Here is a 14797-nt window from a genome sequence, read left to right as displayed (position 1 = left end):
CGACATCATGCTGGATGTGTCTTGTACAGCAACTGTAATCTTCACTTCACTACTTGTGTCGCTCTGAATAGAAATAGCAATAATTCGCAAGTGATGTCTGTTTTTGTTTCGTACAAAAGGGGTTTATGAATCCCAGCCTTTGTTTGGTAGCAGGTATAGAGGATTATTTTTCTCTATATGGACTGATATGGTACTTTTATCTTTAATAAAAATGAAACAGGAGTTGAATGTCATGTTATAAGCTTGAAACTGCATATGTGCTGCTGCTGCTGACATGACTTCGCTGGACTGAACCACTCGGAGTAAGTATTATGGGGATTTTCAGGGGAGGGGCTGTAATTCAGTATGCTTTTTTTTTTCTTTACTTATATTAAAATTAAACTTGACCAATAGACAAGTTGTATTTTGCATTGCACTTAACAGCTTTAAGCTTTAAATATGCTGATTATGCATAATTGTATTAATCATGCACACAAACATGATATACACCTTAGGCTACAGGAATTTTCACGTTTTAATGTGATTCATAGTTGGTAATTGTCAGACTTTTCTCTCTCTCTCTTGTTTTGCCTGTTTGTTTGCATTTGCTAGACTATATAACCAACATGTATCTTCAAGAAATCAGTCAATGAATACTAACTGATGCTAATTAATACTTTGTTTAATTGCCATAAGATTGGTATAAAAAAAAAAAAATCTATTAATATTGCTAACTATTATTTTGGATGTTTTCTGAAAGTCATAGGTCAGAAAAGCAAACTGTTAAGTCCCCACTGAATAATTTCAATGCCTGATACACATTGTACGATTTTGGGCTGTCCGAGACGAAAGATGACCAGTCATGGTGATTTCTGTGGTTGTGTCTCCTAAATGGTGGTTCTACATCGAGGTTTGACCTTTGTCACGGTTTTGCGACCAAAGATAGCCTGCGATAATTTTCTGACGGTGTCAGAAATTTTGCATAATCATAATAGTGTGTTTGCAGCTGTATGACCTACATCTACTGACTAGCCAATAAAAATACAACATGAAATGCCGTTTTGATCAACACCACATGGCGCTAAAACTTAAAACTACTTACTTCAAGCTCCATTTGCAACATTGGCATGCCAAGCTGGCCTCTTTTCCCTAGAAATGACCGCATCCATATTCTCCTCTTTTGCTTCCTCCTCTTTTTTTCATCGCACATAAAACCAAAATTGCCAAAGTGTGGTGCATCTTGCTCTATTTGTTTACCAGTAGCGCATGCTAATGACGTTTTATTCTTCTATTCTAACCTACGATTCAATACGGTGTCATCATCGTACAGTTTACATACACATCGTACCCAAGTTTATTAGATCCATGTTGTAGAGTGTGATTTGTAATGATCTTATAGGATGGCATATATCTGTAGCAGGCATAATACTGAAATAATTTTTATCTTTGTCATAAATTCCCTCATGATGACTTCTATAATCTTCCTTTGCAGATCTCATATTCCATACATGGAGAATGGCTGAACATCAGATCGAAGACCCAAAGATTGCATTTGCATATCTCCGCCCATCATGTGTCCTCTTGACCAAAGAACCAACATCCGCGAACGTAGAAGCTCTTAGCGCCAATCTCCGCGGTATAAGCGATGGAGCTCTCCAACAGCTCCAGGACTATGTACTGTTTCCCCTCAGATTTGTCCTCAAAACCCCTGGCTCCAAGCGGGAGGGATTTATCGAGGTGGTCATGGAAACCATGACGTATGTGCTGGAGAACACATGCGTACAGAGTTGGGATTCTCTTCGGGATCTTTTCTCTGAGTTGTGCCTTTGTCTTTGTTCCCCAAAAGACCCGGGAAAGCCCGCCATGTCCTCCGAGGAACTAAAGCTAGCCGTCCTCAGATGCCTGGACACCCTCTTGCACTCTGCCTACGGTGACATTGTTTTTAAACTCTACGAGCCAAGCATGTTGCCCGGACTTGGAGCAGCCGTGTCGCTACTTCTGGCACTTGCAGAGCATGAAAAGGCAAGGGGAGTTCAATTGGCTTCCCTTAAATGTCTTCTTTCTTTATTTCTACAATGCAACTGCAAGGAGGAACACATTGAGCCAGGGCAAAACGAGAGGTATCTTCTTGGACGTGCCCTCGCCACATTTTTGCCTGGCATTTCTCGAGCCCTGAGTGATGTAATAAGCGGAGACATAAGACAAGGCCATGCAGTCACGATGAAGGCCATGAGGGTTTGGTACAAAGCGGTAGGTCTGGTAATGGCCGATGAGCAGCTTCAGAAGACCGACAATGACAGGGCAGCTGGGAATCTGGGGAAGGTTGAGGAGCTGGTTGTAAAGAGGACTCCAGCTTGGCGCAAAGCCACTTCCCAGCGCCTTGCCATAGTCTTACAAAAGATAATTTCTTGCACTTCTTCCCACCCGCACTGGAGAATCAGGCTTGAGTTGGTCAATCTATCCCATCTTCTCCTTTCTCAGTGCAGCCAGTCTGTGGGTGAATGTGTTGGTCCTCTACTGGAAGCATTGGTAGGTGCCATCAACGATGAGGAGCCTGAGGTTAAGAGCAGGTGCAATGCTGCATTGAATGAAATTGCACAAAAAGGTCAAACCAATGGCGGACAGGACTTTACAGACGTTCTATCTGAAAACCTCCACAGCTTGGTGTCATCCTTACCTCGACTCATGAGAACGTCGGATGACCAACGCAAGCTCTTTGTCCTTAACGTGTTCCTTGGGTACCTCAAGATTCTGGGACCTAAAGTTGATGCAGTACTAAGGTCATCAGTCCATCTTGAGCGTATCTCCAAAGCATTGATGCAGGTAATGGAGCTTGACGTTACGGATGTGAAAATCATTGAGGAGAGAACTCTTAAGTCTTCAACAGACCTGGGACCTGATGTGCACCAAGTCCCATCCCAGAGGAAATATTTCCTCTACTTCACAGACGAAAGGATATTCTCAGCGCTCGGGAAGATCTGCCGCATGTTGGGATACTACGGAAACCTCTACCTTCTTGTTGACCGCTTCATGGAATTGTACAAGGAGTCCTTGGTTTACAGAAAGCAAGCTGCTTTGGTCCTCAATGAGGTAATTGTTGGTGCTGCAGGCATTGGCGTAGAGACGGACAACTCTAGGATTGATAGTTCAGGAATAAACCAGTCTAGAACAAATCAAGAAGACTTGAAATCTTCAATCATGTCTATCATCGAGGAATACATCAGTTTGAGCAACTGGCATCTCCCTACAGTCTCAGAGGCCTTGGAAGGGAAACTTGAGACTACAACCTCCTTAGTGCCCAGTTTTCCAGAACGAAATGGTCTCCAACTGCTTCCAGCATCCAAAACCCCAACGCTCCACCAACTCAACAGCAACATCTGGCAAATCTGTATCCAGCTGGAGGGTATCGGAGGCTTCGCCCTGGCTTTAGGCACTGATTTCCGTCTGCTTCTCATGACATCCCTCTACCCTGTGCTGGAGAAGGCCGGAGATGAGTCGCTTCTCGTCAGCCAAGCGGCTTTCAACGCAATGTACGACCTCTGCAAGGCTTGCGATTACAGTTCTCCCAAGGAGCTGGTCATCAAGAATGCAGACTACCTCCTCAATGACGTTTCTCTAAACCTCGGCAGACCCAGCATTCACCCTCATGCTCCGAGAGTTCTTGCGGTCATGTTCACTCACTCGGATGCCAGTCTGCTGCCTCTAGTGGCCGATGTGGTGCAGGACGTGTTAACGGCACTTGATCTCAGCTATGACCAGAGAACGCCACAGTTCTGTAGTGTGCTGCACTTACTCATGAAGGCACTTGGTGAGTCTTACTTAAATTTACTTACTTAACCCTCTGGTGCTCTTCGCGTGTCGGTCAAAAATATTTTGTCAATGACATGAATGTACAATATTTTAGTTTGATCATGTTTTTTATTTAATATTTTGTATTTTTAGGGGATTTTTTTAATAGTAAATTATATGTACGCTGTATTTATAATCCATTTATAAAAAAAAATTGAGCTTAGACCTGAAAATTTAATTTCCAACTTAAACTGTTGTAAATCTTGAATGCCTTAGAGCACAGACTTAAGTTTGATCTCTTTTCTAAAAACGACACTTGGCAGGTTATTGCTGAAGTGAAAAAAGTTTTAAAAAGTGACCTTTAAAAAAGTAACAGAATTTTACGTTTTGTTATGAAAAATGCAAAAAAATACCATTTAGCAAGTGCCAAAGCCTTTACCAAGTTTCGTACCATTGCAATGAAGTAAAAAATTCAACAACAACAAAAGAATGTTTGGTCAAAAATGACCGAAGATCGTCAGAGGGTTGGAACAATTCTACTGTTATGTATTAGTTGCAAAATGTACTCTTTCACAAAAAGCCAAATGTGTTTTACCACAGTGAGATGGTTCCCTGCTACTATGGGACACCAGAAGCCATCCAGCAAAGACACCCAGATTAAAGAGTGTGTGAACTTGAGGCAGTTTCTCCTGGACTATAAGAAGCAGAAGGAGCTTGCTGAAGGCATTGGGGTAGAGGAGGAAGATCCTAATGAACTAGGTTTGTGATTTTGATTTATTTATGTTTGTTCTGCAACCCTAACTTTAAGAATTAAACTTTGATGTAAATGCTGTTACCTTTCTAAGCACTAAGTACTTACCTGCATGATAAAACTGGGACTTCAGCCAAATCTTGCAGGGTTGTGGTCCATTCAAACCTGAATTGAGAAATTTCTGTTTACTTGTATACTTCCCAATATTTAATGAGACTTTTTCGGACCTTTATTTCCCAGAATGCGTTATCTGTGTGAACTTGCTTTGAAATGCAGTTCAGTAATTTCTGTCATTCAAATTTTAATTCTACTTCAACTTCTAGTGGGGTGTGGCCAATTCAATTCAAATTCACACTCTTGAACTAAAAGGGAGCAAATTCTTCAATTTGGCTGATATCAGATACCCCTGATATCTAGAGACCAAAATATCACAGAGACTTGAGAGTGAGCTGTTTACTTGGACCAGTAAGTTAAGTAATGCCCTAAAAGACATATGGTAAAAGGTTCACAAAAACTGTACTGTTGATTAAAATGCTAAATTTGATATTACATTTGGTGTGGAAATCAATTGGCTTGGGCTTGGTGCTGGTAACCCAATGCACAGGAAAATAGTGACACCAGAATAACAATATTCATGATTCTGAAACTGAAAATACAGAATAATTTTAGACGGATATGCTTCCAGTCTGTCACTGATTATAATGTAGGCCACTTTGTACTGGTAACATAAGAAATTTGGCATTATCAGAACCCACAAATATTCCCCCATTCCATTATTATACATTATATTCAACATTACATATAGTACAATACAATACAATACAATTTTATTTGTATAGCACATTTAAAAACAACTGGCGTTGACCAAAGTGCTTAACAAGGCCAATAAGGGTAGACAATACAAGCACAAAACCAGCAAAGATACACATCGAAGAGAAAAAGTCGGACACATCAGGGTATATTAAAAGCTAGTGAAAAGAGATGCGTTTTCAGAGAAGTTTTAAAAAGTGTCAGAGTTTGGGCAGATCTGATATTAGAGGGTAGGCTATTCCATAGCTTGGGTCCATAAGCTGCGAAAGAACGGTCACCCCTATTTTTTAATCTGGTCCTGGGGACAGAAAGTAAGTTCGAGTCCCCTGATCTTAGTGATCTTGACTTAATTTCTGGGTGAAGCAATTCAGATAGGTACTGGGGAGCTAAGTTCTGTAAAGATTTAAAAACAAAGAGCAAAACTTTAAAAATTTAATCGGTAGCCAATGAAGCGAGATCAGAACCGGTGTAATATGTTCAAATTTACGTTTTCCTTTGAGGAGGCGTGCAGCTGCATTTTGGACTATTTGTAGACGGGTGATGTGTTTCTGAGGAATCCCAATATATAAAGAATTACAATAGTCCAATCTGGATGTTACGAAAGCATGCATAGCTATCTCAAGGTGCTTACCAGACAAAAATGGTTTAACCTTAGCTAAGAGACGGAGGTGAAAGAAGCAGGACTTTACCACCGCACTTATCTGCTTTTCAAGGGTAATGTTGTTATCAATCCAGACCCCCAGATTCCGAATACAGGTGGTACTGTAGGGTGACAACGTTTGGAGGTCACAAACATGTGTACTACGATCACTGGGGCCAAACACAATCATTTCCGTCTTGTTTTCATTCAGACTCAAAAAGTTACCAGTAAGCCATAATTTCAGGTCATCTATACAGTCCAGTAGTGGCTTTAAAGCAGACTTGTCGTCACGCTTTAGAGGCATGTCAATTTGGGTATCATCGGCATACAGGTGAAAAGAAACCCCATTTTTAGTTAAAATAGAATAGTAGTTTAATGTAGTTAACTTAAAATTTTTCTCACACAGTAATTTTCATTTTGGGTAAACTATACACAATACAGATTGTCACTATCCTTGATACATATTGTTGCATTTTTGTATTGTGATATATTGCGATTACCCGTACCTAAAAAAAACCCATTCAGAACATCCTACCAACCACATAGCAACGCCATAGCAACCACCCAGAAGAAGATGGCTACCACCCTGCAACATTCTGTTATAATCACGCTTTACAGTTCCTGCTTGTAATTTAATTCTTGCGCAGCAGATGCCAGTATTGATCCAGTATAAGCGATTAGAACAGTTGCGCTCGTTCTTCTGAAGGTTTCTTCATAACTGCAGACCTGAAACAGGGGTAGTCACTTCTCCTGGAACAAGCTGCAGTAAGTGCTTTGCATAAGGGTAGAGATGTAATAATAGAGCAGAATTATGATCACTCCAGCATCTTTAATCCTCCTCATGCTGAGACTTTCAACTCGGCTCAGATTTCTGATCATTAAACCAACACCACACTGAGTCAGAATTCCCTGAATGATCTGTTATTACGGCTTCAGCTGTTATTTGTGTTTGCATGATATGTTCACAGGGGCCAGACTAGTCTAATGCACATTGAACTTTCCTAAGGCGACATAAAATGGCCAATTCGATATTCTAATTTTATTTTCATCCCCTGTCCAGATGTTCCTCCACCAGCGTCTGCTTCTGATGAGGACATGGAAGGTCCTGCTGAGAAAAAAGAGCTTCCTCTTCATATCCAGATTGCAAAAGACGTGATGGAGCGATGCATTCACTTGCTCTCCGACTCCAACCTGAGAACCCGACTCAAGGTTGTAAAATCACGTATTATCATTTTTTAAAAACAAAGAAACTTTAGTGCAGTTTTCAAAATGTTAAAATACTTGCATCACTGCAGGCCCGTTTCCCTTGAGACGAGCACATGACTAGTAAAATGTGCACGTGCCTTTACAGGTGTTGGACATCCTGGAGCTGTGTGTGTGCGTTTTATGTGAGCGAGAGGACGAGCTTCTTCCCATGGTGCACCAGTGCTGGCCTGCTCTCCTCCACCGTCTCACCAGCGATGACCCTCTCGCTGTACCACGAGCCTTCAAGGTGAGTCCATGTCCTTCCATCCACACACTTAAAAACATTTAGGAAACTATGACCATGCGTTTTAAAAATGGTGTTTTAAAAGGCCATGGAAATGAATGAAACATTAAAAGTCTTTCTATAGGATAGAAATTTTATATAGGATTTATATTTCTATAGATCTTGTTGTTTTATGATCTGCAAATGCATAGGTCAAAACAAAATGACTAATTACTAGCGAACTAAGATGACTAGATCTGAAACTAAATTAATGTAAAAGTGTGGAAAAAGTGTAGTTGGATATTGTTGCATTGACTCTTCTATCATCTCTTCTTTTTAACTTTCCATTTATCAAATAATCATAAAAAATGTATCATGGTCTTCACAAAAATATTACGCAGCTCAATATTTTTCAACACTGATAATAATAAAAGTTTCTTGAGCAGAAAATCAGAATATTAGAAGGATCATGTGACTCTGAAGACTGGAGTAATGATGCTGAAAATTCACAGGAATAAATTACATTTTACAATATATTCACATAGAAAACTACGGAAGAGGATTAGGGCCAAGCAATAATAAAAAAATAAAACCATCTCAAGATTAAAGTCTTTAGATTGAAATGAGTTTATTCTCAAGATTGTATTTCGACTTTTTTCTCGAAATCTAACGAGTTTTTTCTCGAAACACAACGACTTTATTCTCGATATTTAATGTTTATTCTCAAGATTGTATTTCGACTTTTTTTTCTCGAAATTTAACGAGTTTAATCTCGCATTTATAATGACTTTAATCTTTAATAATAATTTTTTTTATTATTGCTTGGCCCTAATCCTCTTCTGTAGAAAACAGCTATTTTAAATTGTAATAATATTTCACAATATGATCGAATATATGCAACCTCAGTAAACATTTCTTCTTTGAAAAACATTAAAAAAAAAACGTAGTCTCCAAACCTTTGATTGCTAGTGTATATTAACTACTATAGATCCAGGAGATCATCCGTTCCTCCATGAATCTCTCTCTCAGGTGCTGTGTGTTCTTGGGCAGTCGTGTGGAGATTTCCTCAGGAAACGCGTGTCTAAAGAGGTTCTTCCCCGTCTCACCTCCTCTCTGATGAACCAGGCGGAGATCAGCGCTCGCTCCGGGCCCGTGTACACACACACACTGGCGTACAAACTCCAGCTCGCTGTGCTGCAGGGTCTCGGCCCTCTGTGTGTCTCACTGGACCTCAGTAAGTCTGGAGGACATCAGTGTCTACTGTAGAACTGTCAACATCAATGAAACTGTCTGAATATAATCAACTAGTTTGAGCTGTGACAGTATTGCAGGTCTGCCAGTTTAATATGTGTAACAAAATTTTACTTTACCTCCAATGCTAAGGTTAAAAAGCTAATATTCAGTGAATTATTGCATTGTTTGTCTCACATTAAAATATATTAGGTCAAATTAAAATGTGATGTACAATTATAATTTTAATGGATGTGCAGTGTCAGCATCATAACAAATCACACACATGTATGAATACGGTACTGTACGTTATTATAGCTTAAAATGCAACACTCAGTCCTAAAAAAAAACATTTAAAACCTATCATGTATATACCCTTAAATATTAAGTTTAACTGTTCATTTGTAACATAATCTGCCCGAATCAGCCAAAGAACATAAAACGCATCTACTTTCTATAATGTGCTGAATGTCTGAAAGAGGATATTCAGATAGAAAAATGTATGATGAGAACTTATCTTAGCATTTAAAGTGGGCTTTGATATTTAATTTTAATATTATTTGTCATTGCCTGCATGACCTTGGTTACATACAGAAACCTCGTCTAAGAGGTCTTAGCAGTGCAAAAAAATTATATCTCAAAGTTTTGATTTTCCCCTGGTAACTTTGTGTTATCTCACAAAACCCCAAAAAATAAGAAGAAACATAAAATGTGTGCACAAACTCAAAGTTTCTCAGCATTCCTTAAAATAAAGGATCCAAAAAGTTTTTTTTGCAGTGATGTAATAGAAGAACCATTTTGGGTTCCCCGAAGAACCTTTCAGTGAAGTTCTAAAAAGAACCTTTTTTGTTAGTGAATCACTGTAGTGATTTATCACATAGCAATCAATCAAACTATTGAGTAATATATGGTCATATTGAGATTAAATCAATATATCTGTCAGACCAATTAATTAATTAGACTATTTTGAAATGATCAGCTTCGGGGGGAAAATAAATAAATAAATAAATATAAATAAATATATATATATATTTATGGCAAATATAGCTACATTTATTAATCGGCCTGACAGATAAGTTGGTATATATAAAATATTAGCAATTATAATTTAATATAATAGTAATTCTATAAAATGTTATACACACATTTTCAAACAAATAAATTATATATATTTTTCACCTCATTTAACAAAAAAATCATAATTTTTATATATAAATATGAAAGAAATTGTTAAAAATTACAAGTGAATTTAAAAAGAATATATATGTAATGCTGTATATATGTTTTTTTAATCACTTGTATTTTTTATTTATTTTTGTAAACCTTTTAGTGAACAGTTCCAAAAAGAACCTTTTTTGTTAGTGAAGACATTTTCTTCCACTTTAAAGAACCTTTTGTGGAATGAACATGTTCCACTGATGAGGTTCTGGATGGAACAATAGATGCCAATAAAGAACCTTTATTTTTAAAGAGCGAGGGGAATGCACATTTTTTGTGAGCAATTTGTAATATATATATATATTAACATGTCCCCTTAGGCTCTCTGTAGTTGCATCAGCAGAAAAGGTAACCATATTTTTAAAGGATCTTAACTCATGAATCATGCACACAATAACATCACACAGTTGCGAGCGCGCCGTGAGCACTAGATGGCAGACTCGTGTCAGTGTTTCATCATCACAGCTGCAGTGAACATGTCAATCTCAGTGTAAGCGATGAAGTCGTGTTCCTGTTGATGTCACATCACAGCTCCATCTGAAACCCCAGAGCTCTCTCTCTCTCTGACAGACACCATCATGTGTTGCTCTGCTCGTTCCTCAGGAGAAGCTCGGAGGGGATTTCAGCTCTCTCCTATCAGTTGTTTCTCATCTCTGTGGGGTTTCTGATGTAATGCAGGGGCGAAATGGAAAAAACTTACATGTTGCATGCATTCTGCTGCGGCATAAGCCTTGATGCATGTAAAAGTGCTCTTTGGAAATCAATATTGATTATTGGCTGATAAAATATCGGTTATCAGTCTCAAGTTTAATTCGTGCATCTGTAATAGTGATGTATAAGGGATTGGTTTGTGAAACGCTGAAGTGATTTGTCGTCTGATTGAGCTGCCATGTGGAGAGAAAAATATTTGTGCGATTGTGATTGTGCAGGATGGTGTGATTGAGTTAGAGTGTGTGTGTGTGTGTGTGTGTGTGTGTGTGTGTGTGTGTGTGTGTGTGTGTGTGTGTGTGTGTGTGTGTGTGTGAGTGTGTGGAGGGAATACTGAATACTGATAGAGTTACCATGGTTATGTGAGACACCTGAGAGACAGACAGACAGACGAGAGGTCATGCTGTTTATTTCCCAGTTGGCTTTAGTGCGCTCTCTCTCTCTCTCTCTCTCTCTCTCTCGCTCTCTCTCTCTCTCTCACACACTCTCTCTCTCTCTCTCTCTCTCTCTCTCTCTCTCTCACACACACACACATATATTCCCTCTTTATTATTCTCCCTCCATCCCTCATTTCTCTGGTCTCGCCGTCCCTCTGCATTCACCTCCATTTTTCTAGAGTAATGAGGCTCTACATCACGCTGCTTAATTAATTAATTAGGATAATGCTGCCATGGAGACTATTAGATTATAATAGAACATCTGTGGCCATTATGACGCAGGCGTTCGTTCACTGCATTTCTGCTGTGAGTTTCGAGTCACCGGAGACGTACATGAAGCTTTACTGAGAGTTAGAACAAACCTATAATAGTGTTCATGGTCTCAGATAGATCTGAACTCTAACACATGTCTTCAATTGTTTGCTGTTACACTATTTAGTGTCTGTTGCATTTTAATATTTATAGCTGATTTTCCTTCAGTTTGTCATTCCCTTGATATTCTCAGTCCTGTTGGAGTTTGAAGATAATCTTTCTTCTGATTGTCTGTTTGCAGTGGAGGCGGATCTGGATCGAGTGTGTGAAGCTTGTCTTCTGTACCTGAGCTGCCGACAGCCAATCAAACTGCAGGAGGCGTGTCTCAGGTAAAGCCCAACCCAGTGCTAAACTGGAACTTCTTCCTTTATTAAAGTGGGTTTAATCTTTTTTTCTTTTTTACATTTTTAGGAACTTGCACAGACTAAAATCAAAACAATTTGATTATTAAGATTTTATTAATATTTAATATAAATTTTGTGGTTGTACATTAATTTCTGCTGTCAGTTGTAGTGATTTATCAAATAGCAATAAATCAATCTATTGAGTAATATTTGGTCATATTGAGATTAGATTAATATATCTCTCTGACCAATTCATTTGACTATTCTGAAATGATCCGCATCAGGGTAAAAAAAAAATATATATATATATATATATATATATAAAAAAAATATATATATATAAAAAAAAATATATATATATATATATATGGCAAATATTTTGTACAAATTTTAAATTAAAAAAATTAAGAAAAGAAATTTAAGAATAACATTTGTGGAAAAATAAGTGAATTTTCCAAAACACAAAATGTTATTCTTAAAATAATTTTCTTGAATTTTTGAGAAAAAAAATCACTTATTTTTCCACAAATTTTATTTGTAACAAATCAAACAAAAACAATTTATTTTTATTTATTTTTGGAACATGGCTTTAGATTTCGGTATTTACAGTCCAAAAACAAGGTTACACTTTTGTCAGGATATTAATTGAAAAATTGGGCGTTAAAGAGATAGTTCACGCAAAGTTCTGTCATCTTTTACTCACCCTCAAGTTTTTCCAGACCTGTATGGGTTTCCAAACCGGTATGAATAAAGTATGTTTAAGAATGTTGGTAACAAGACAGTGACGTCCATCAACTGTCTGGTTACAACATTGTTGAAAATATCTTTTGTGTTCAACAGAATGAAACTCATACAGGTTTAGAACAACTTCCGGGTGAGTAAATGATGACAGAATTGTCATTTTTAGGACTCTTTAAGCTGAAACTTGACTTGTTCATGTTCCAGTCCACTACGTGCTGTTACACACTCCCATACTCTGCTTTAACAGTATGAATGACCCTAACTGTTGTCTTATCATGTGTTTGCCCGCAGTGTTTTCCGGTCCCTGATGGATCTGGATGCTGATATGTGCTGGTTCACTCTGAACGAGCTGTTCTGTCCTGTAACGTACGAGCCGCCTCATCCGCAGCTTCTGCCCGTGACACTGAGCGGATCCGACAAGCCCAGAGACCAGTTCACTGACAACGTCCTCAGATTACTGCAGGAGTTTGAGTCCCTGAACACGGATGAGACTCCCGAGGTTTAGATGCGGATCAACAGGGCTGCTGATGTCTGAACACTAGGATCATTCTAGTATTCTGATCCTCATTGACCACACGTATGAATGGAGGAACTTCAGGACAAGGCTGACAAGTTGACTTTATGCAGATTGCCATATATACAATAAAACAAACTGATTGAGAAATAATTTTTTATTTTTTATTATTATTCTTTACAAAAAAATGCCATTTAAATGATATTTTCTGCCAAATCACCATAATTATTATAGTTATTTCTCTTAAAATAATAAATGTATGGTTATTTAATTTAATTTCATTATTACATATTTTGGTAACACTTTACAATAAGGTCCATTAGTTCGTTTATTAACTAACATAAACTAACAATGAGCAATACATTTGTTACAGTATTTATTCATCTTTGTTAATGTTAAATAATAAAAATACAGCTGTTCATGTTAGTTCACGGTGCATTAACTAATGTTAACAAATACAACCTATGATTTTAATAACGTATTAGTAAATGTTGAAATTAATAACTAGGATTAATAAATGCTGAAGAAGTATTGTTCATTCTTAGTTCACGTTAACTATTGTAAAGTGTTATCCATATTTGTATAAATCACACATATGTTCTGGTGTAGCTGTGACCTGTTGGGTCGCTGGTTCTTCAGTGACAGTCTAATAAATGTGTGGCCTGTGAGAGTCGCATTAAAGCTGCCTCATATGCTTTGTGTTCGTCTGCTGTAGTGTTATCTGTACTGTACTTTGCTATTTATCCTCCTGCCAGGGCTGACAGAGGCGCTATTATTCACCGGGCCCGGGCGCCGGGGTGACCGGCTGACATGCCTCATACGCGGCTAATGCAATTTCCTCCCGGCCGCTTCTGATAAGTGCCGGAGCATCATTATAGAGTCAAACCGCTTGACATGAGCTTTGTTTGAAGGATTCGCCGCCGTTAAAGACGACAAAGCAAACTGAGGAGATGAAGAAATGAAGAATCGAGGGGATTTTTGAGGTTAAGTAGGTGGAAAAGCTCTTTGTTAGAATGAAAGTTAAAAATGCTTTTTTGGGTAATTTTAATCATTATCTACAGTTTTCCCATTACTGTATAGAGCTTTTTATAATAAAGGCCCAATGCCAGTCAAAGTTTCTTGAGTGGTTTACGTAAAGTCCCCCTGGCCTGTAGTCAATAATTGTATCCCTTAAAACTCATCTTTGATCGCCAAAATTAAACATTTAAAAGTTTTTCCTTGAAAAAATTCTTCATGCCTTAAAATAGCTTGAATGTAACTGGACACCCTTGCCTCATTTAGTAGGCTATACACTGTTCTATGAATATGCAAATATTCTGTCTTTGGTTCACTGCAGTTTTAAGGAGAAAATACTCAGCAATGGTGTCGACTTATGAATTTACACATGATTTGTCTTAAAAGCATATTAAAAACACCACATAGACACACAAACAACATTAAAAGCTGGATTTACACCACAGGGGGACTTTAAGCAATTAAGCCACAATGTTGCCCTTTAACATCAAGAACGATAAACTAAACGATAATGTATTGGTTATTCAAAGCGCGCTTCAGTTGTTCTCGCTGCATGCTTGAATGTATATAGATGGACTGTCCACGTTTTATCTTTCAATAGTTTGGGGGGGTGGAAATTCCCCCAAAATTATTCCAATACTATCCTTGCTCTGTCATTATCGTTATAGCTGGGGTATTTTCTAATTAGAGAGAGCAACTTTTTTAATTTATTTTTTACGTTATAATGGTAGGCCTAGTAGTAGCTAGCCTACTTGGCAGCGGCGGCTTGTCTGTTAGGGCAGGTGTAGCAGAGCCACACCAAAATATTCATCTAAAACATAAACCTCTATATAGACTTAATC

General features: G+C 38.1%; 2 protein-coding genes across 2 annotated transcripts in view; one reads left to right on the top strand and one right to left on the bottom strand.

Annotated features, from left to right (window-relative positions):
* Window positions 1-5688, bottom strand: part of LOC309480947 (uncharacterized protein) — a 75307-nt gene extending 69619 nt beyond the window's left edge. Inside the window, exon 1 of the mRNA XM_082145707.1 lies at window positions 5385-5688. The gene's annotated coding sequence lies outside the window, so the exon portion shown is untranslated. The remainder of the gene's footprint in view (window positions 1-5384) is intronic.
* On the top strand, window positions 20-13640 carry tti1 (TELO2 interacting protein 1). Its single transcript, XM_082145536.1, has 8 exons — window positions 20-302; window positions 1472-3787; window positions 4369-4527; window positions 7030-7178; window positions 7321-7461; window positions 8467-8671; window positions 11584-11671; window positions 12719-13640. The coding sequence occupies exons 2-8, from the start codon at window positions 1495-1497 to the stop codon at window positions 12930-12932; spliced, it is 3249 nt and encodes a 1082-aa protein (XP_082001662.1). The 5' UTR covers window positions 20-302; window positions 1472-1494; the 3' UTR covers window positions 12933-13640.
* The last annotated feature ends 1157 nt before the right edge of the window (window positions 13641-14797 follow it).

The sequence above is a fragment of the Leuciscus leuciscus genome, assembly GCF_965113295.1.
Source record: "Leuciscus leuciscus genome assembly, chromosome: 18".
NCBI classification, from domain to species: Eukaryota; Metazoa; Chordata; class Actinopteri; order Cypriniformes; family Leuciscidae; genus Leuciscus; species Leuciscus leuciscus.
Note: the sequence above shows the minus strand (reverse complement) of the source record. Positions and strands in the feature narration are given on the sequence as shown.

Bases quoted from the DNA above. Each gene is read 5' to 3' on its own strand.
- tti1 (XM_082145536.1), top strand. From the start codon at position 1,495: ATGGCTGAACATCAGATCGAAGACCCAAAGATTGCATTTGCATATCTC. The intron at 4,528-7,029 runs GTTTGTGATTTT...TCCCCTGTCCAG, and splicing joins GGAAGATCCTAATGAACTAG to ATGTTCCTCCACCAGCGTCT. The intron at 8,672-11,583 runs GTAAGTCTGGAG...GTCTGTTTGCAG, and splicing joins GTGTGTCTCACTGGACCTCA to TGGAGGCGGATCTGGATCGA.